The following is a 21,433-nucleotide window of genomic DNA, read 5'->3' on the forward strand; positions in this document are numbered from 1 at the left end:
ATTATTTTTTGGGAGCTTTGTTTGCCTTTAATAGCCAGGACAGTTTAAGCGTGAAAGGGGGAGAGAGAACAAATGAAAAAAGTCAATTTAATGGTAAAACAAATTTAATTTAGCTATAAAGCTTATATACATAAGAGAAAAGGGACATACCAGTCGTGGTGTAGCTGGCAAGAGGTGAAATTTGAGAAATTAAGTTAAAGTTTAGCTGTGTAGGAATGTTTTCATTGCAAAATAATATGTTTCAACAACATTCTCAGAAAACGCTTCACTTTTGGACACTGAAAAAAGGGACACCACATGATAGAACACCATAAACACAAAGTTAACAGAACAAAAAGAGCTCACAAAACTATTTAAAATAGTTTTTACAATTTTTCTTTTTACCACTCCACCCATCTTTGAAACTCCAGAGATTCACTGCATTCAACAAAGAAAAAAAAGAATTTATTTAATACGTAACAGATGTCTCTTGTGTTAGAATTTAGTTTTTCTTGTAATTATGAGACAATGGATCTTCCTATTAGACTATAAGAACATCACATCATGAGATTTTTGTGTAATTTTGGAGATACTAACTCATAATTATGATGCTGATATTGTAATTATGAAGTAGTATCTCATTATAGCCAAACAGATGTTGTACTTCTGAGATACTGTATCATAATTGCAGGAAAACATCTTTTTTTTCTTTGTTGAGTGAAATGTGCTTCAGTGTGAGAGAAAACTGACCGTTCCATCCAGCTGTTGTTCCACTGAGCTCCACATCTGCATCCCGCAGCGTTTGATCCGCTCGGGCTCCATCAGCGTCCGACCAAATCATCATCAGTCTGAGGGTGTGTGTGAGGGCAGCAGTTTATGTGGGAAGATTGCACACACACACTTATTCCAAGACAGAGTGAGCGGGTGTGACTGAGCACCGCCCCGCTGCTTCCCGCCTCTCAGCACGCTCAGTCCTTGGCGTCGCCGACTCCGTCAGCGTTGATGGCGAACATGGCCTCGGCCTCGGGCAGGCAGGGCGAGTCGTAGATTTTACAGATCCTCGTCTCTCCTCTGCCTTTCCTCAGGTACAAACTGCAAACACAACACCACGGTTAGAGCAGCCAAACCGTGGTTTTCAGCCAGGACCAACTCTCCTCTCCCCGGCCGTCAAACTCCATCAAAAGAAACATTACAAGCATCCAACGGTGCTGTAATGGTGTGTTCACACCGAGTGCCACGCCAACGCTTCATGCTGCAAGATTACAAACAAAGTCAATGCAAAGACGCAAACTTACGGCAGGCCATGCAATGGATGTGATGCGCAAGGACGCACTAACAGCATCGCACAAAGTTTTCAACCGGAGCAAGACATTTGCGTGACACTGTGTCCTGATAACCAATCAGCGGTGAGATGTCGTGTGTGGACACGTGGAGCTGCAAACTTCACTTCAAAACTGTGCAGAGACAGAACACGTGAGGACTTGGAGAGCTCAGAGATCAGTGAGCAAAGCCACGATATGGTGAGTTTTTAAATACACCCATGTGTTGTGTCAGCTTTTCTGTAAGCTACACTGAGTATCTTCTTCGAGAACGCTGAGTGATTTCAGTTGGTCTCAGTATGGAAAGTGAACAATGGAAGGATGAAGCGGTAATGATCTGCTGTGAGGAAGAGTAAAGAGCGTCCCGTTCATGCTGCTTCAGGGCACCGAGACTCCGTGTTTACATCCAGCTGTCGGTTGGGCTTCACAGCAAACCGAGTTAGCTGTTAGCTGCCTCCCTCAATAAGATGAACCATTAGCACAGCACCGCTGTTGAGGGCAAATTTTTGCAAGTTGCAAGACGCCTCAAAAAAGACTCCAGCAGTCATATACCTGCGGGTATACCTTGCATGGCGTTCGGTGTAATTTCTGAAAACAAACTCGGCGTCACTCACCGTGTGGTGGAGGCGTGAGCCAGGATGTTGCCTCCAATCGGCTTCTTAGGATCTGCAGAAAACATGGCTGCCCCGTCCACCTGTGCTACCACCTGGTTGGTTATCACCACGGCAACGCCAAACTGTCAGGAAATAGTATTGATAGGGTTACAAATATACTGCACACACCTCGAATTGAAATTTTTTGCAGATATGTACAATTATTATGTCTACAAATATATCTGTTGATGATCTTTGTGTGTGTCTCGGTGACCTTTATGATATGTGTATGTGGGGACTGTAATGAAATGCTTTATGGGTGTACTGAAAACCGAAATACACACAGGGACAAAAGAAAGAAAGTGAAAAAGAAACAATCAATCTATAGATATCTGTTCACAGAGTGTCAGTATATGACATCTCAACTTGCTTACCGGACTGTAAAAAATATATAAATAAATAAATAAATAAATAAATAAGTCACTGGACATCCACTGGCTACACTGGAACCCCTGAAATATTGGCTGTAAACCCCAGAGAGAACATCAAGTTTAGACACCGAGGGCCCTGCTTAAAACAGCGTACTACTGTCAGACTATAGCCGAAATCCAAACTGGGATGTGTGGAGTGCAGCTGCTCACCTCGTCTGCCAGCCGCAGCAGCATGCGGAGGAAGCGTCCCAGGTGTCCCTGTCTGGCAGACAGCTCCCCTCTGCCGGAGTAGTCTGTCCTGTACAGAGCTGTGGCACTGTCCACGATCAGCAGAGCGTACCTGACACACAGCAGGATTATTATTAAATACATTTTAATTTAAGAAAGGGAAACATTTCAGGAAAATTAAACTGAATAATCATTATAATTATATACTTAAAATGATGTTACAAAAACATTTTTCCTGTCATGTTCATGCATCCTTTTGTTACTGTCTTGCTTGTTTTTGGGCCATGTGCTGTGAAGCTGCTCATTGCCTTTTTGTTTTACAAATAAATCAATAAAAATTTGCTCAGGTTCCAAAAGGTTCATACTCTGCACGCGGACTGACCTGGACTCGGCCATCATGGCGGAGGCTTGGTACAGCAGCTGGGTCTGGTGGTCTGTGTTGAAGGCTCGGGCGTAAGCCACGTTGTCCAGAACGTCACTGCCGACCAACCCGTACCTGAGGACACAGAGAGGACACGTTAAGTTCTCCTTCGATTGTCCACTGATGCAAAAAGGTTAGTTTTACACATCCATATTTTGCGTTTACCTTTCCACCTCAACTTTCTAACTGCTGAGATTTTCTTTTTCATATAATTCCAGCTTTTTTCCAACAAAAACTATCATGTTACAACAGCAGAGTGTGAATGTGAATGTGCTGACTCACCTCTCGGCTACAGCGAGGAGTCTCTCCGGTCTGAAGGTTCCCTCTGTGTCGATGTACATGGCTTTACCTTCTCCGCCCCCCTGATCGATGGGCAGCTGTGGACACCAAGGACAGAGTGACCCACTGAGTCCAGCAACAAGTCCTTTACAGTCTACGAGTCACTACTGCATGAACCGGTGCAGGTTTTTCACTTTATTCTACATCATGTTACTCAGCAGCCACGCCTGAATATTAACCCTTTCTGCCAGATTCAAAGATTGTTCAACTGTTATTGGAGGAGTGGGACTTCAGAAGGGTCAATTGTTATTGGTGTTTATTAACCAATACTAATGTGGGATACATTTAACCCTTTGAAACCTGGAGCGATATCACTTTTTCTTGTTCTGAATTCAGTCATCTTTCACAGGTATTTAAACCTTTTTGCTCGGAACAGCTCGGTGCAATTTCTTCCAAAAACATGGGGAAAAGGCAACGGCAAGAAAATTTCCACATATTAACAGAAATAAGTTGAATTAGAATTTTTTTTTTTAAATAAAAGCTAGGCAAAATTGTCTAGAGAAACAAGAAAAAATCTAGGAAAGATATTTATAATTACAATAATTATATAATACAAAAATTATGTTTAAAATGATTCTCTTTTAAACACTCTTTGTCTTTTACTTTTTTTAAAAATTAATTTTCAGGTAATTGTCTTGCTCTGTTTACTAATTTCTTGCAAATATTTGGGTCCTTTTTTCTTTCATTGAAACCTGAGAAAATTGCATTTATTTCTTAAAAAAAATGAGGAAGAGCCAATGAGCAAAAGAGTTTATTAACTACAAAAAAAGTCCATCAATGTTAGATTTTCCCCTGACACACTGAGGCTGTCTCTGTCTCTCTGTCTGTGCAGTCAGTGTGGACTCTACCTGACAGGTGACAGCCAGGGTGTGGCACAGCTGGGTCTTCCCCGTCCGGAACTCTCCGAACATCTCCGTGATGGAGCCTGTCTCGATCCCACCTGCACGAGACACAAAGACTTTATTTTTCCTCCCACCTGTGAGGACTGAGTTTAAATCATCACTGTGAAGAAGTACGCACCCTGCAGGAGTTTGTCGAGCTCCTTGGAGCCTGTGGAGATCTGGATGATCTCTGCTCTCCTCTGGTGGAACTCAGTAGCTGTGGTGAAACCCATGGGCACAAGTTTGGCAGCTTCAGCCTGAGAGATGGCAAAATAAGACCAAAAAAAATAACTAAATACAGGATATTTTATATGGTTAACAAAGCGGAAGTAGAGGCAGAGAGAAAAAGTGATGGGGTTGATATATCAGCCAGATTATCACTGGCAGATTAGCAACAGTAAATGTCAACAGAGAAATAGTTAAAACCATTAGAATTTGTCTCCATTTCCTCCTACTGTACAAAAATAAAGCAGAAATATCCAGAATACAGCTGCTGTCATCTCGTGCTGGTGACCTCGTTTGGAGTCGCCTGCTGAGTCTGGGCTGTTTCAAACCGTACAAACACACAAATGTTTGGAAAATAAAAAACACTACAGAAATCAAATACCACCAAGTCCATTTTTCTTCTCACAGTAACGGCAGAAAGATTCAGCGCTGCATCAGGATAGAGTTGCAGTGAGTTGATGATAGATTCCATTGTTTCAGTCATTTTTTCAAGCAAAAATGTCAAACATTTGCAGGTTGCAGATTGTTGAATGTGAGACTTTTCTGCTTTTCTTCGTCATTTAAGATCGTAAATGAAGAATCATCACGTTTTGACGTTTGAGACTGATCTTGAAATGCGAACTTTCTTTGAGTTGTAAGAGCAACGAATAGTTTGATTTGACCGATTTAGCATGTCAAAACCAGTAGCTGTTCTATTAAAAACTCCCCACCCTTATTTCTGAAGAAACAAAATCAAATCTTGTGGTCACCTTTTCATGAAAAATGGCTAAGTCCTTTTATTTTACCAGAGCAGGAGGTATGAGTCCTAAAACCTGGAAATAACTGAGAATTTTTGCACTACTGCTTCCTTCGCCTTCTTTGTTTGACAAAAGAAGCAATTCGAAGATGTCACAACAACAACAACAACAACAACAACAACAACAACAGTTTTTTGACACCTTATATACACAATGATTAAAGATGAAAATGGTCTGCAGATAAACCTCTACATTGGAACAGTCCAGTCAGACTGGGACACCGAATAAATGGCTGACGTTTCTTACTAGAATTTTGTCTGCTTTGGCCTCACTGATGCCCTTGATGTTGAGCAGCTCCTTCTTGGGTGCGTAGGCGACGGCCTCGATTGTGTGGAAACCTGCTTCTCCCAGCTTCTTGATGTCACTGGCGCTGATTACACATTGCTGCGTGCAGAAACACCACAACAAGATTCAGCAAAGCATTAATCACCAGGGAGAGAGACAAATGCAGACACTGTAGGGTTTTTAGCACCGCCCTGTTATTGACCTGAACCGAGCACAGTGGGTACATCTCAAGTCAGGAGAAGCCAGGGCGATCAGGTCATACATTAACCCTTAGAGCCCTGCTTTAATATTACACACATTCATACGGCTCTGCGCACAAAATGCTTGAAAAATATTATACATTAATATTAATTTCTTTCATTGAGTTAATTTCTTAAGCAACATCAGTCCTTATCATACATATCAAATATTCATTAACTTTAAAAATGCCTTAAATGCCAAGTTTTTGTCATGATGCCACTACATTTTTAGATGAAGAAAAACGCACAAAACGTACTTTCAATATACTTCATGGATTTTTTTATTATCACAGCCAGGGATATGTCAATAATTAGCAGCAACATTGATTGTTATACATTATTTGTTTGTTGTGCAGTGTCAAATACTCACGCTCATGCCGCTCTGCATAAAAAATATTATACGTTAAAATGATTTTCTACTTTTACCAAGTTTATTTTTTTTAATCAACATCAGTCCTTATCATAAATAACAAATATTTATTAATTTTCAGAATGTTTAACCCTTTAAATGCCAGGTTTTTGTCACAATGCCACTATGTTTTTAGATTTAAAACACACACACACACACAACACACAATAATTATTTTTAACACACCTGATGTCTGGGATATGTCAATGATTTGCAGCAACATTGATTGTGACAGTGCACTCAGTGGAGACAGCATGTGTTTTCTCTTAATTGCCAAATATGGTAAAGAAAATGACATCACCCAGTGGAAAATGATAAAAATTACAAATATCAAGGTAAAAGTCCAGAATGACACCCAGAAATAATACAGTGCATGTTTTTATGCTTTGGTTGCTGTGGGATCAAAAATGTCAGTTTGAATGGCTGTCACTGGAGCATTTTCTGCACTTAACAGTCTGAATGTAACAATTTAGTTTCCACAGTGTATTTTAGATTTATTGTAGGAGCTGAGCTGGAAATTCCAAGATTAAAAAAAAAAAACACAATCCTGCCAAAATGAATGCCATATACATGAACAAACCCAAAATTATCAAAAAAAGAAGAATGAAAAGCACGTAAGATATATACAAGAGAATGCCAAGGAAAAAGTCTACGCAGTTTAAAAGACAGGCAAAGAAAGACAATCGCCCGACACGATGCCAAGGTAAGATGAAACACACTCAATACTCTTGTTCTAATGTGTAATAGTTAGGAGATTTAAGGGCATCACCTTGGCTTTTGTGAATAACATGCATTTTTTTAAACCAGCACTCAGGACAAGCTTCAGATTGAATATGAATTGTACACACCTCTAGTCTGCTCAGAGGCTGTGGCCCGAAGTTTTCCTCCTCCTCCACCTCTGCCTCCACCCTTGCCTCGCTCCTCATCGCCATGGTCTGAGAGGGAAACAGAGAGAAGGCAAGGGGCTGAGTGACAACTAATGATAATGCTGGCATATAACAATGAAAATAATAATAATAATAATATGAATAAGAATAGTAAATAAGGGGGTTGACAGATTTTTGGCTTAGCTGATTTCTGTAAGTATTTGGCATTTTGCTGATTATCCTTATCAGCATTTTATTTAAGTGATTGCAGATAAAATTAATGAATCAAAAAGTGCAAAAAAAAAAGTGTAAGCATGGGATGAGGAAAAAATATAAAAATTAAAAAAAATTTGGCAGACACTGTTCTGAGACTTTACTTCATAGTCTTCAGGACAAGGCAGCAGTTGAGGGAAATGCTTTTTGCAAAGTTTAACTGACGAATGCCTTTACTTGGTTATTTAACGTTCAATCCTCTGCAATTAGAAATATCAGAACGAAGTTATTAAGCTTATGATATTCGTTTCATCAGCTTTAATGCACTTCCCAAAATTAAGCAACATTTAGCAACACCCTAGGAAAACATACTAACGTTAACTTATTTTATATTTTTAAAGATTTGCTAACTTAATGACTTCATGTAACGTTACTAGGTGAAAACAATAAAAACCATTAGCTTCACAACCGGTGTGATTAGCTTCATTTTAAGTCTCAGTAACATCTCAAGACTTTTATTGGAGCTGTTAGCTTGTTAGCATTAGCGCTGTTTGCTCATTAGTTTGTTTGTGGCTGGCGTTAGTAAGCCCCGAGCCAGCTAACACAGCTGCCGGACCGAAGACAGCGTCACAGCAAAGTGACAATTCAATAACAAACTTCTTTCACATCTACGTCTTTAATTAATGCACCATAAAAGCGAATATTTCGTTTAATAAGCCGCAGCGTTGACCTACCTGCCGCCTTCTTGTTTCCCCCAAACTCGACTGTTCGGTAACCAAAGCTCCCGCGCGCGACGTACTAATAACACGCAATGACGTCGTACGTGCAGACGTCGCCCTTCGCGAGGCTTCTGATTGGTTACATCACACAAACAGATGATGGGCTCAGCACAGGAACTCAGCCGACCTATCCTTCAAAGTAAAACTCAGTATTTAATTCTGAAAGATCCAACAGGTAGTCTATATCTAACATTACTCATGGCTGAAAAAATCAAATCAGTGGCAGAGGTAGTATGCAGATTCTTTATTTCAGTAAAAGTACCAATGCCACACATTGAAAATCTTACTGAAGAAAAACTAAGTATATTGGGAAAAAGTACTTAAAATATTTTAAGTAAAAGTACCCAATGTAGAAAAATCTAAAACCCAAAAAATGTATTGACCTCAAAATCATTACAAAAGAGAAAAAAAGCACCAAAGAGAAAGAAACACCTGCAAAACTCCAAATGACAGTGAAAATTTTGAAAACAACAAAACAACGAAAATACTTTATAGCAATTCTCCTAAAAATCTAGGATCATTAGGACACTGTTAAGATTTTTGCACATTTCTCGTATTTTGGGACATTGCTAAGATTTTAGGACATTCCACAAATTGGAGCATGTTTCTAGGATTTAAGGATGTTTCAAGGATTTTAGGACACTTTTTGGACATTAGGGGCTTAGTCTTTTTTCATTAACAAGCTGAATCTGATGCTGTTCTATGTACTCTGGCACCTCATGTATATTAAATGTGCAAAAACAACTCCTTTTATTGTGAAACATATTTTTTTTTTTGGGGGGGGGCTTCTGGCACCCTATCAGGAGCCAGATTTGGCCCACAAACCGTAATTTGAGTATCACCGTATTAGACTCATGTTTTACATCCACCCTGCCCATTTTAAACTTCCCAGTCACATAGTATAGTAGTATATACTCTCTGAAAAAAAATTGCAGTACTTGAGTGAGTGGTAAGGATTATTATGAATGTAGTGTTCTGTATATGTGCCAAAAAATGAACATCATATCCTGCAGTTAAATCGTTGAGTCTCTGCAGAACCATACATCTGTAATTCAATGCAGCAACAAAAACTTGATTACTGATTTGTGCGCTCATATTTTATGGAAACTAAGTCACTGGCCTGAGTATGAATGAGACGGCGGAGAAAATTCAATAAACAAAAGACGTTTATTTATTAGAACTATAGAACAGAATAAGAACAAGACAATGGAAAAGTCAGAGACATTAAAAAGACAAACAAATTCAAAAATATTGCACGTGTGGACATATTACTGTGTTTTACACATTTCCTCTTGCGTTGGAGACTGAGGCCACCAGTCCTCCTTCCTGTCTCTACCTGCAGCTGCATCTGCAACACACAAGATTTTTGTTTCAGCAAAACAGAACTCAAGACACATAAAATCCACATGACTGCTCTTTGGGATGTCTGTAAAGGGACCAAAACCACCATGTTACACATGTGTTTATTTCTGCTATAAAGTTTGGCATTTTAACACGGGGGTCTATGGGGATGGACAGTTTTTGGCACATCAGCATTGGCTGCATGTTGCATCCTCAGAGGTTGACACTCAGTTTTTCAAACGGGTTTCAAAGCGCAGAGCTGTTAACGGGGACTTGGGAAACCTGCAACAACATCAGTTTTGTTGTGCTGCATCCAGAAGCTATTCGCATGCATTCAAACCATAAAAAACTTTGAAAAATGATTTGATTTCTTTTGAAAAAATGGCAAAAAGTCACTGAGAAAATGTGGTAAGAGGTGTCCCACAAATTGCAAGAAATTGGGAAAAGGTGAAAATTAGCTGACAATTAATATTTTTTTTAAAAAGAGAGCACAACAGAGGGAGAAATTTGTTAATAATTTAGAAAAATACAGAAAATGTTGAGGAAAGTATATGTATAATTCTTTCAATTATTAGGAACTATTTTATTTATAGATGTATTTTTAACTTTTTACCCTTTTTTGGTTGTTTTTAGAACAAAAGCTTTTTTTCTCTCCTTTTTTCATATTTTCAGTTAATTTCAGGTTATTTTCTTGTAACTATTGAATTATTCATTTATTCCTACTGCTATCAGCCTTACAAATGACACTCTATCAACATAATTTTTTGTTGTATTTATTCATTTTGTCTGATGTCTATTTATTACAGCTGACTGTGAAACAAATTGGGGGTATAATAAAGAAACCTTGAACCATGTAACTTCTCTCCATGTTTTTGATAGAAATCAATCTACTTTGCTCAACTCAATATTTAAATAAAATCTCAATCACTAATTAACTAATAAATCAACTGTGACCAAATGAGAAATGCATCAGTGTAGGACGGTGTGTGTCGGTCCTGATTCACGTTAATGATCAGTGGAAACCCAGTGAAGTCCCAACACCTCATGCTTCTGTTAGTGACCCCTCAGTGTTTCTCCAAACACACAGTGAATATTAGCACAGCAGTTACCCTTGTCTGCGTCTGGCTCATCAGGAACGTGGAAAACTTCTGTCGAAACAAACAGCTCAGGTCTTTATGATGTTAGCACAGGGAGACAGTAGCACAGGGAGGTGAACTTGAGACGTAGCTCACCTGGAATGGTTCCAAGGCTGGAGTTATCAAAGAACTGCTTGGGACAGTTTCGGGACAGCAGGTCAGAGCTTCCACCCACATCGAAGAATCTGCTTTTGGGGGAGTCCAGCACAGAGATCTTTGGAGAGTCCAGCAACTTCCTGGGGGAGTCCAGGACCTTCCTAGGAGAGTCCAGGACCTTCTTGGGAGTAATCAGAAACTTCTTGGGTGAGCTGAGGAGGTTGGAGCAGTCTGCGGTCATGGGAAGGCCTCTTTTGGTGGGAGTGCCGGGTGACGGAGGCTTGTCCCCCTCGACTTTGCTCTTCACCTTCAGCTTGATGGCTCTGCTCTTCCACTTGCTGATCTCTGCCTGCTGACTGGACACCAAGCTGGCGTGACAGGGGGACAGGTGTCAGAGGAGGACTACAGGATGCAGTGAATCACATGAACTGTCTGATCAGTTCTGCCGTCTAACTGGTTAATCTCACCTCTCCAGCTGGATTATTTTCAGCTGCAGCTGTTTGACTTCCTCCTCCAGTTTAGTCTTCTCCAGCAGGACGCTGGACTTGATCAGCAGGCCTTTGGGGTTGGTCAGTCTGGCATGGAGGTCCTCACCTTGCAGGACTGAATTCAATACAACCACATTAGTGTGAACATACAAAAACACATTTTCCCTCTTGAAATCGGTAACAAATACGGTTCTTCAGTTAGTGTCAAGATTCTGTAGAGGTAGGGGCGTCAGGTGGCTCAGTGGATAAAGCAGGCGCCCCATGTATGAAGGCAGTGTCCTCCCTGTGGCAGCTGTGGGTTCGATTCCTGCTCGCGGCCCTTTGCTGCGTGTCATCCCCTCTCTCTCCCCCTTTCATGCTAGCTTTCTCCTGTGCTATCTAATAAGGCAAAAATGCCAAAAAAATACTATTAAAAACAAACAAAGAAAAAAAAAGATTCTGTAGAAGTAGAGACGCTGCGGTGTTTAGTTCGGTCAGTTAAGAAAAGACACCTTAAGGTTTCTTTTAACCCTTTGAAACCGGTATCAACATCAGGTTTCTTGTGCTGCATTTAGACGCCGTTCACATGTAATTGTGTGCGTAATTGTTGTTATTGTTCACTAGAACACCGTAAATATCTTTTGTTCTTTCATCATCGGGTTGTGTTGTTAAAGTGCTAACTGGCTAACTAGCATATTGAATCCATACTGTCTTTCTTCGGGGTTCGCACACATTGTCATGGACAAAATTTCAAAACATTTTTTTTCAATGACTTTTCAAGGACCCTGAATAATTTTGTCTTCTGGTCCCACTTAACCGATGTTTTTTCAAACGTATAATATTCAAATTCTATTCAAACATGATTTCTGCACCCCCCATGATGTGTTCAGGGACCATCGTTTCTACAGTTTCTGGCTGTAATAATTGGCGTAATTGTGCTGAGTTTTTAAAGAAAACATGGTTTAAAAAAATCTACAAAAAAAATTAATTTGCCAAAATTGTAAAGTTTTTTGAAAATAAAAATCACAAAAGAAATTAAAGGAAATAAATACTTTTTTTTTCTTATTAAAATCATCAAAAATATCAAAAAGGGGGGAAAAAACAAAAATCGGCAAAAAAATGTTCCGTTTCAAAAAGAAAGAAAACGTTTGAAAAAAGAAAGGAATACAATATACAGCCATTTAAAGCTGCATACCCCTCCCCTTAGCCAAAAGTGCCAAAAAATTATTTCACATGTCTAGTGACATGTCATTTCATGAAAGGACAGACGGAACAGGGGGAGAAACTAAAGGAAACATACATGATGAACAAATAAACAAAAAATAACACAACGTCAACGCATGTAAGAGCTATGACATCAGCTACAGAAAATAAATTCACCTTTATGTTACATTAATGTCATTCAGTTTACTAGACAAAAGAAATTTCCATGATTTTTCAAAAACTTTGAAAACTTACAAAAACCGTTTCTTTCGGTTTAGAATGATAAATACAGATTGTGGTCTTTGTGGTTCGCTCAAGTGCAAATCTTTGGCCCAGTCACAGGCAAAGTGAGCTGACGTAACAAACAATAATACTTACACGACTCCTCTCCCTGCTGCTGTAATTTCCTCAGCGTCTCCTTCAGCTTCCTCAGCGACTCTTCCTTCTGATTCAACATTGTGTTCATCTGTTGGATCCTGACAAACACAAACCTCTATCAGAACATGTCATGGAAGGACTTCAGTCAGCCTCTATTTTCTCCTGAGTGGGAGAAAGAGGAAATTGAGATGGTCAGCTTATGACCTTAAAGTGTCATCCAAAGATCTTACTCTTGTTTGTGCTTATCAGATGCAGAAATCAGCTCCACCTCCATTTTCAGCAGTTTAGTTTGGAGTTTCTCCAACTCAACAGCACTGGGGGACGCATTCTTTTTCTAAACCACAGAGAAAAATATTATTACAACAAGCTGTACAAAAGCTTTGACCCTTTAACACCTGAGAAAACTGGCTTAATTTCTTTCAAAGGCATGAGAGGCAAAAGGAGATGAGCAACCTAACAAAAAAATGACCAAAACATTAGCAGGAAATTAACAAAAAGGTTTGAAGAAAACTACCTGAAATTAAGCAACAAAAAAGGAAAAGTTAAAGAAAAATATGCCAATACAAAACACAAAATGAAAGTTCTAAAAAAGAATAAGGAAAAAATACATAAAACACTCTAAAAATATAAAACCTAAAATCTGATTAGATTATAAATAAAACTTTCTGAACATTTTCCCCTAATTTTTTGATAATCTCAACTAATTCCCCCAGCTAATTTTTAATTTTCAGGTAAAATTCTTATCACCTTAGACCATGTTATTTGCAAGCTGCAGGAAATTTCTTTCCAAGTCGCTCATTGCCTTTTCCCCCCCAAAAATATTTATATATTTAAAAAAAAAATAAATCAAAACCATTTTCTTAGATTTCAGAGGTTTAGATGCTTGTAAAAGGCATCTGAACACAGCACAAGAAAACTGATGATAATCCAGGTGTTAAAGGGTTAACAAAAAACTAAAAACATAATAAATGAGCTCAGAGTATAATGTCATATGAAGGTATGGCTATAAAGTTATGGTTTATATATATTAAGTATGAGCAGTCAGTTATAACAGAAGCTGCTATGAAGTTTTGTTGCGATGAGCCTAAAAATGCAGTCTTCAGACGGACCTCAGACTCTCGCAGTTTGCTCCTGAGGGCTTGGATCGCATTTTCCTTGTCCTCGACTTGCGCGCGGCTGTCCTGCAGCTCCGTCTGCAGCAGCTGGGTCGCCTGCTTATGGTTGGACACCCTGCTGTTGGCTTTAATCTGAGCGTCCTCCAGCTGCTTGTTTTGGACACGCAGCGCCTGAAAAACAGAAACATATCGGTCACCATCTGCAAATGAACAAGTCTCCCAGTCTAGCCATTTTGAGATGAGGCACTGAGACAAAAGCGACACAAAGAGACAAGTCAGGAAGAGAAGAAACCAACAGCTTTGTGTTATTGTACCATGATAAGACCCAAACCAACAGGGTGTTATCCCGTCTGTGGCTCTCAGCCCACAGCTTCCCCTCAATTCTAATATTTTAGGCTTTATCACCATACACAATATGTATCTCCATATTGTTAAATATCTTCTGACCTACTACAGACTGCTAAAATAAACTTCTTAATAAAGTACTGTTACAATTAAGTTAAATAAAGTACTGTTGCAATAAAGTTAAATAAAGTACTTTTTCAATATTAAATTAAATTAAATATTGTTACAATAAAGTTCAGGGAAGTACTGTTACAATACAGTTAAATAAAGAACAGTTATATTAGAGTTAAAGAAGTACAGTTATATTGAAGTTAAAACACTGTTACAATAAAATTAAAGTACTGTTATATTTATGTTTTGGTGCTATTATTTTTTCATTAAATCAAGCACTGTTCCAATAAAGTTAAATGAAGTACTGTTACACTAAAGTACAATTACAGAAAAGTTAAATTAAGTCATGTAATGAAATTAATCGAGGCGGAGCCCCTGTTGCTCGTCTTTGGCCTTGTTTTTTGTTTCCCAAATGATGTGAAAAATGTTTCATCTCCAAAAACATCTAGTTTACGGTGACTGTTACCTAATGATACTACTTGATGACAGCATTCATAAAGCAAATATAAAACAAGATTTGTTAGAAAAAATACCTCGATTTTTTCTTCAGTTTGCTGGAGCTGAAGCACAAGTCGCTGGTTATCATTGAGCAGGGAGAGCTCTGTTTTGAGAGGAGCCCCCTCCAGCGCCCGCAGCACAGTGGAACTCTTACTTCTCTCCTCTCCGAGCTGAAGATCAGCCTGAGCCTTCAGCGCCTTCAGCTCTTCAAACTGCGTGTTCTGCTCATCCACGATGCCCTGCAGGAGTCAAATTTTCAATATGACATTAGAAAGATGAGTGCGTAAAATGCACAGCAGAAACTCATTTCAGATTATTTTTTATTCCAGTGCTGTTGATGAAGTAGCTATGGAGTGAGTCATCTTGTTACCTTTGCATCTCTGTTGACGGTTGCACGTGCACATTACTGATAAGACACTCGAATGGCACCGGGTAAAGACAATTAACAATAAAGATTTATGGACCAGCGTGTAGGACAGTGATCAACTTAAGGCCCATGGGCCAAATCTGGACCCTTACAGGGTGCTGGGTGCCCCCCCAACCATTCTCTAATTCATAAAATCCTTGTAATGTCCTAAAATCCTAAAAAAATCCTGAAATCCAAATGTCTTTAAATCCTGGAATTTTCCTGAAATCCTAGAAATATCCTAAAATCTGACAGATGTCCTAAAATCCTAGAAATGTTCTTAAATCCTTAAAATGAGGTACAACGTACAAGGTAGATTTATTGTAAGAAATGAAATGAAAAGAAAGAAATGTCCTAGAATCTGAGAAATTCCCTAGACAGTTAACTTTAGCATTTGTTGTAATCTGCTAACCACCAACACATTTTAAAAAATATATTCATGGGAAAGTAAAAATGGACTTTGGGTAAGGGCATTTCTGGTTCACTCACCTTGCCAGTAGGGTTGCGGCTAAACTCAGTACTTTCAAGGGTAAAATTAAATTACTTCAGCACTACAGAGTACCCACTCTTGTTATATCATTTGGTGCCAAATTTGGGTACCTAAGAGTGCAGCTGTGTGAAAACACCAGGCTCAGGCAAAGCTCACCAAAGCTGGGGGGGATGACGGTGTTACTCTGCAGAGCCGGAGGACTCACCTGCAGAATCATCTTCCTGTGGTGCGCCACTGCAGATCTGTGGTCCAGCTCAGCGCTCAGGATGCTGTCCACCCCGCTGAAGCTGATTTGCTGCTTGGTGAGCACAGGCTTCAGCTGCTCCTTGAACGTCTCCCTGTGTGTGAGCTCAGCTGACAGCTCGCTGGGGAAAGACCTCATGTGGGCCCACAGCATGTCCAACACGCTGGCCATTTTCTACAAAACCAAAAGAATTGTCAATATGGGGGGGTTTAATCTCCCGTGGGCTCGTGTCCCTGTGGAACCCCGTTGCCGCATGAGGTTTCTATGAACTGTATACATCTATAGCTTTTTTGGTTATTATTTATTTTTCAAAGTTCAGTCCTGCAGAGACAGGATGAATATTTCCTCCAGCCAGTGTGGATGAAAGCCTGTAATCCTGTGGTGAGTCTTGTGCAGTAAGAATGCTGCTAGGTTCTGCCTGGTCCTTTGACCATCAGCAGGCTAATGTTTGCAGCCATGCCACTGATGCTAGTTTCTTGTGTGTTTCTAAAAAATGCACGTTTCCTCCTGCTTCTCAGACGGTTTTGGGATATCGGTCTTAAAGGGCGGGGCTTTGAAATGCACTTAATGTAACACGAGTAGAATCTGTGAGAGGGGTTCATGTCTGCAATGTTTAAAAGCCATTTGGTACGATGAGTTAAATTACAGAAAGACAGTGAATATTATCTATGGTAGCTAGCTAGCTGTGGCACATTATTTAGTCAGCTGCCACTATGCTAGTTTAGTGTGAATTGTGGTTGACACAGGGATGCAACAGGACGGTGAAATGATGTTAAAATGGGGCTCAGACATTGGTCAAAGTCATAAATACTTTCATGATCAATTACAAACTTAATGTGACTTTCTGTCGAGGTGCTTTGTAGCAGAGCTCACCTGCAGGTAGAGCTGCCTCTTGTCCAGCAGCTCCGTCAGTCTGTGGTGCCACAGTGCGTGGAAGTCCTCGTCTTTGGCGGAGAAGCAGGGGGCCTGCGCGCGGCACAGCAGCACATCCTGCAGGCGCCTCTCCTCAAAAACAGCCAAATCTGTCTTCACCAGCTCCTCAAACAGACTCCTGTAGCCCTGTGCTCGCTCCTGGAGGTGCTCCTGGTGAAGCAGAGAGCAGGAGTCATCACCTTGTCAAAAACAGTACGACCTCATGACATTCAAAAGGATAATGACAGATTTTTACCATAATTTTTCCCAGACTCAGAGTGGTCTGCAGCTGCAGCTGACACACGGCGCTGTAAGCATTCTCGGTGGCTTTTGGCAGAAAGCTACAATTAGCTGGCTTCATGGGACACAGCTCCTTGTCCAACGCTCCTATATACTTAGAACAAACGTCTATAACTCGCTGGAATTTTCCGAAGGATTCCTGCAACGATGAGTTCAGAGGTTGATGTTACAGTGGAGTCTTTTGTTAAGGTGCCTTTGACATTCAGCTGCTGATTGATGAAATGAGTAGGTGTTCTTACCTGAAGCTGCCCCGTCGAATCCTCCAAGCCGTGACGACACCGTTACCTTGACTCCACTGCCGCTCTGATCCAAACTGCTCAGCTGCTCTTTCAGAGCTGAGACGGTTTTGTTCGCTTCGTCGAGCAACTGCCAGAAAGAGGGAAAAACATTAAAACTTATAATATTTAATTTTCATGCAGGTGACACAATCTTATATACACATGGCTCTTCTCCACTTCAAGCTATATCAAGATTACAGTCTGCCTTTTCAGACATCTGTGCAGAACCTCAAACTCGTTCTGAATGCTGTGGTGAAACTGCTAGCTGTATGAAAGAGTGGGAGAAAAAGGAAGAAAAGGTGTTATGCTACTACCAAACGGCCCCATAATAACTTTCTCGTCACCTTTTAAGAATTTCTTTTAATTTGCAGGAACTTTTATGCTAAAATCAAACCATTTTGCTCAGAGTCAAAGCTTTAAATGCTTGTGGGAGGTGTCTGAACAAGTAAACTGATAAAAAATGATGAACAAACCTGCTGTGAGGCTTCAGCTTCAGCTTCAGCGTGACTCTGTCTCTCTCTGTACATCTGAAGCTGCTCCACAAGCTGCTGCACCTGAGGGCAACAACAGAGGCAGTAAGGTCACTTCAAACAGGCATCACAGAAACCACTCACGTTAACAGATGGGGGGGCGCTTTCTGAAACTAAAACATCTACGGATGGTTTCTGAAAGTGTTAGGGTAGCCTTAGCAGAGAGCTGCTGTCACCTCCTCAGCCTCATCTCTTAACGCTTTGAACTCTGAGAAAATTTGGTGAATGTCTTTTGAAAACATGGGGGACAAATGCAATGAGCAACTCGGCAAGAAAATGTCCCGCAATTTGAAAGAAATTGGTGATTTGGTTTTTTTTTTTTTAAAGCGAGTGAAGTCTCGAAAACTAAATTATATTTATATTTAACATAACTAAATATTAGAATTTAAATTATTTGACAGGATTATATTTTAAGCACCTTTTTTCAGGTCATTTCCTCTTTTTTCTTTTTTATTTGTGAAAATGCACAAATCTTTTTATCCAAAACATTTAGCTGTGGCAGTAGATGTGGACCTACTCTTTGTTGCAGCTTGGTGTCTCGTTCTCCTTCCTCAGCCTGCTGCTGTGAGTTCAACTGTTCCTGCTCACTTAACTTCTTCTGGAAGTCTGAGATCTACAATTAAAGTAGAACATAAGTAACTGAAATCACACAAGTGTCTTTGAAGCTGTTCTTAGATGACCAGTGACTTTATAGTAACGCAAATGTACCTTTTCCATTCTGTCCTCCAGTTTCAGCTCTGAGCTGCAGCTTCTCTTGTCTCAGTCCCTCCAGTGTCTCCTGCAGCTGATCTTTGTCCTCACTGAGAGACGTCACTCTGCACTGCAGCTTCTCCATCTCCTCACTGTGAGTCTGAGAGCCGGACGTCCTCTCACACAGCAGACTGTCTCTCTCTGCTTCAACGCTCTGCAGTGTCTCTGTCAGAGTCCTCATCTGTGAGGAAGAGGACAGTTAGAAGAATCATTCAAGTGTCTCTTTAACCTGTTTTATATGTGTATATATATATATATATATATATATATATATATATATATATATATATATATATATATATATATATATATATGTTTCCCTGTAACAAAATTATAAACTATCACATTTTTTTTTCCATAATTGTGAAGTGATGTATTCGACACTAACCTGTTGCTCTAAAGAGGAATCCTTCTCCTGACACAGTTTCTCCAGATCAGACTTCATCTGTTTCTGCTCACTCAGCTCCTCTTCCACTGACTTCAGGAGTTCTCGTGTTGTAGAAGCCTGAAACAAAATGTTAAATTATATCAACTACATATGCCAAAGTGTCATCAGGAGCAGAAACAATTGTGAAAAACAGGGGAATGTACTAAAAATGTAAATATTAAGTAAAAGAAATGCACAAAATAAATAATTATCAAAACTCAGTAGGTAAAAAACTGAAAAAAGTATGATTGCACCTACATTGGACTACCTCATGAAGGCCAGTTAACTCACCGTGTTCATGTTCTGCTGCAGATCATATTCCAGCTGCCTCTTCTGCTCAGTCACAGTCTGCAGAGACACATTCAGCTGTGCTATCTGTTGAAGCAGATAGAAGCCCATTATTTATCCGTCAAATATTTGTAGCACAATACAAACACAGAAGACAGTTTTTAACAAAACATGGGAAGGAAAAGTAAAGAATAATGAAAATTATCAGTGTATTTCACCAGAATGTGCCCAAAATGTGTCTTACTGAAGTTAAAACCTGATGCACCACTGCTGCATGGAGCCAAAACACACATCTTATCATGTGTGATTTTGGCCGTAAAGACTTGTGACCAAGATTTGTAGGAACAACACATTTTACAGTGTAAAAATAAACGTATAAAGATTATGATACACTGAATCCTTCTCTCTTCCTGCAAATGTTAAAACTTTAACTCATGATATAATTGCTGCCCCCTAAACATTGATGATTTTAACCCTTTGAAACCTGGATGGAAATTAGTTTTCCTGTGCTATGTTCAGATGCCCTTCACAAGCTGTTTGAGTCCTTTGAAACTTGAGAAAATTGTTTTTGGATTTCCTTTGAGAAAAAAAAGTCTAAAAAGGAACTATGCAGATATGGTACGAGATGTCCCAGAGAGCGCCAGAAATTAGGAAAGGGGAAAATGACTTGACATTGGTTTCTAAAAACAGAAAGAGTGTGATAGAGGGGGAAATTATTAAATGCAAAAATAAGAAAAAATGTCAAGAAAAGTATATTTATAATAATTATTAATATTATCATTAATCATTTAATCTATTTTTTAGTTTCTTTTTTTTAACCCTGTTTTTTCAATTCACCTGTTTCCCCTTTTCTTTTCTTTTTTTGGTAAATTTGCAGTAATTTTCTTGTAACTCATAATTTGTAAGCTGTTGATTTCTTTCAAAAAAATGGGGAAAAATCAATGACAAACTTGGCAATAATGTTTTGGTTTTTTTTTTTTTAAACGAAAAATGTCCAGAAAATCAAATTTATGATTAACTTTTTTTTTAATTTAAAATTATGTTACAGGAAGAAAATAATAAAATTCATAATATATATATATATATATATATATATATATATATATATATATATATATATATATATATATATATATATATATATATATATATATATAGGGTATATTAGGTAATTTACTGTTTTGTTATTTCTTTCATACTCTTTTTGTTGCTTATTTTAAGGCAATTATCTTGTAACTTTTTGATTTAATTTTAAAAATTAATTTTTGGGCAATGTCTTTTTAAGTTGCTTCTCCCAATCTTTTCTGAAAGAAATCAAACAAATTCGCTAATAGTCTAAAAGCTCCCACAGTTGACTTTCATTTTGTCACTTGAACCTTTAGCTGCATCATTGTACTGTATCAGAGCTACACTGGATGACAACACTGGCTGATATATGTTTTAACAATTCAAATCTCATCTCAAAATGACCTGACTAACTGTGGTGGAAATAGAGGAGAGCGCAACTTGTCACAAACCTCAGTCTGCATTGTCTCCATCCTGTCCTCCAGTTCAGCTCTGAGCTGCAGCTTCTCCTGTCTCAGTCCCTCCAGTGTCTCCTGCAGCTGATCTCTGTCCTCACTGAGAGACGTCACTCTGCACTGCAGCTTCTCCATCTCCTCACTGTGAGTCTGAGCGTCAGCTGTCCTCTCACACAGCAGACTGTCTCTCTCTGCTTCAACACTCTGCAGTGTCTCTGTCAGAGTCCTCATCTGTGAGAAAGAGGACAGTTAGAAGGATCATTCAAGTGTCTCTTTAACCCTTTGAAGCCTGAGCATATTGGTTTGATTTCTATCAAAGGAAGAAGGCAGTGAGCAATTTGACACATGGCGTAAAAAGAGCAAAACAATAGTAAAAAGTCAATTAAAGTAAAAAGAAAATTACATTAAAAAATGCATTTTTTTTCTTATAACATAAATGTAAACATATAGCAATACTGATTATAAATATAGTTTTATGGATATTTTTTCTGTAGTTTTTATTTTTTATTTTAGTCTATTTTTAGGGCAAATAAACAAAAAGAGAAGTAAAAAACTAAAAAATAATATAGCTTTTCTATGACATAAGTTTAAATA

The 21,433-nt window shown here is 39.1% G+C and overlaps 2 protein-coding genes across 2 annotated transcripts in view; both read right to left on the reverse strand.

Moving 5' to 3' along the window:
• Positions 1–86: 86 nt before the first annotated feature.
• On the reverse strand, positions 87–7,986 carry rad51 (RAD51 recombinase). The gene is made up of 10 exons (XM_042503449.1): positions 7,960–7,986; positions 6,995–7,081; positions 5,460–5,597; positions 4,331–4,448; positions 4,159–4,250; positions 3,254–3,348; positions 2,933–3,046; positions 2,533–2,662; positions 1,913–2,034; positions 87–1,071 (listed from the first exon to the last, which is right to left on the reverse strand). Exons 2-10 carry the CDS (start codon positions 7,076–7,078, stop codon positions 948–950), a joined length of 1,017 nt encoding a protein of 338 aa, XP_042359383.1. The 5' UTR covers positions 7,079–7,081; positions 7,960–7,986; the 3' UTR covers positions 87–947.
• A 1,182-nt stretch (positions 7,987–9,168) lies between these two features.
• Positions 9,169–21,433, reverse strand: part of LOC121955554 (centromere-associated protein E-like) — a 37,980-nt gene continuing 25,715 nt past the window's right edge. Inside the window, 20 exon segments of the mRNA XM_042503567.1 lie at positions 9,169–9,352; positions 10,455–10,493; positions 10,578–10,945; positions 11,045–11,180; positions 12,626–12,723; positions 12,856–12,959; positions 13,735–13,911; positions 14,730–14,933; positions 15,796–16,008; positions 16,708–16,917; positions 17,003–17,185; positions 17,286–17,312; positions 17,314–17,412; positions 17,798–17,878; positions 18,372–18,467; positions 18,563–18,583; positions 18,585–18,785; positions 18,993–19,109; positions 19,323–19,406; positions 20,837–21,070. Coding sequence (XP_042359501.1) covers positions 9,273–9,352; positions 10,455–10,493; positions 10,578–10,945; positions 11,045–11,180; positions 12,626–12,723; positions 12,856–12,959; positions 13,735–13,911; positions 14,730–14,933; positions 15,796–16,008; positions 16,708–16,917; positions 17,003–17,185; positions 17,286–17,312; positions 17,314–17,412; positions 17,798–17,878; positions 18,372–18,467; positions 18,563–18,583; positions 18,585–18,785; positions 18,993–19,109; positions 19,323–19,406; positions 20,837–21,070 — 2,772 coding nt within the window. The 3' untranslated portion in view covers positions 9,169–9,272.

Source organism: Plectropomus leopardus, chromosome 16 (assembly GCF_008729295.1).
Source record: "Plectropomus leopardus isolate mb chromosome 16, YSFRI_Pleo_2.0, whole genome shotgun sequence".
NCBI classification, from domain to species: domain Eukaryota; kingdom Metazoa; phylum Chordata; class Actinopteri; order Perciformes; family Serranidae; genus Plectropomus; species Plectropomus leopardus.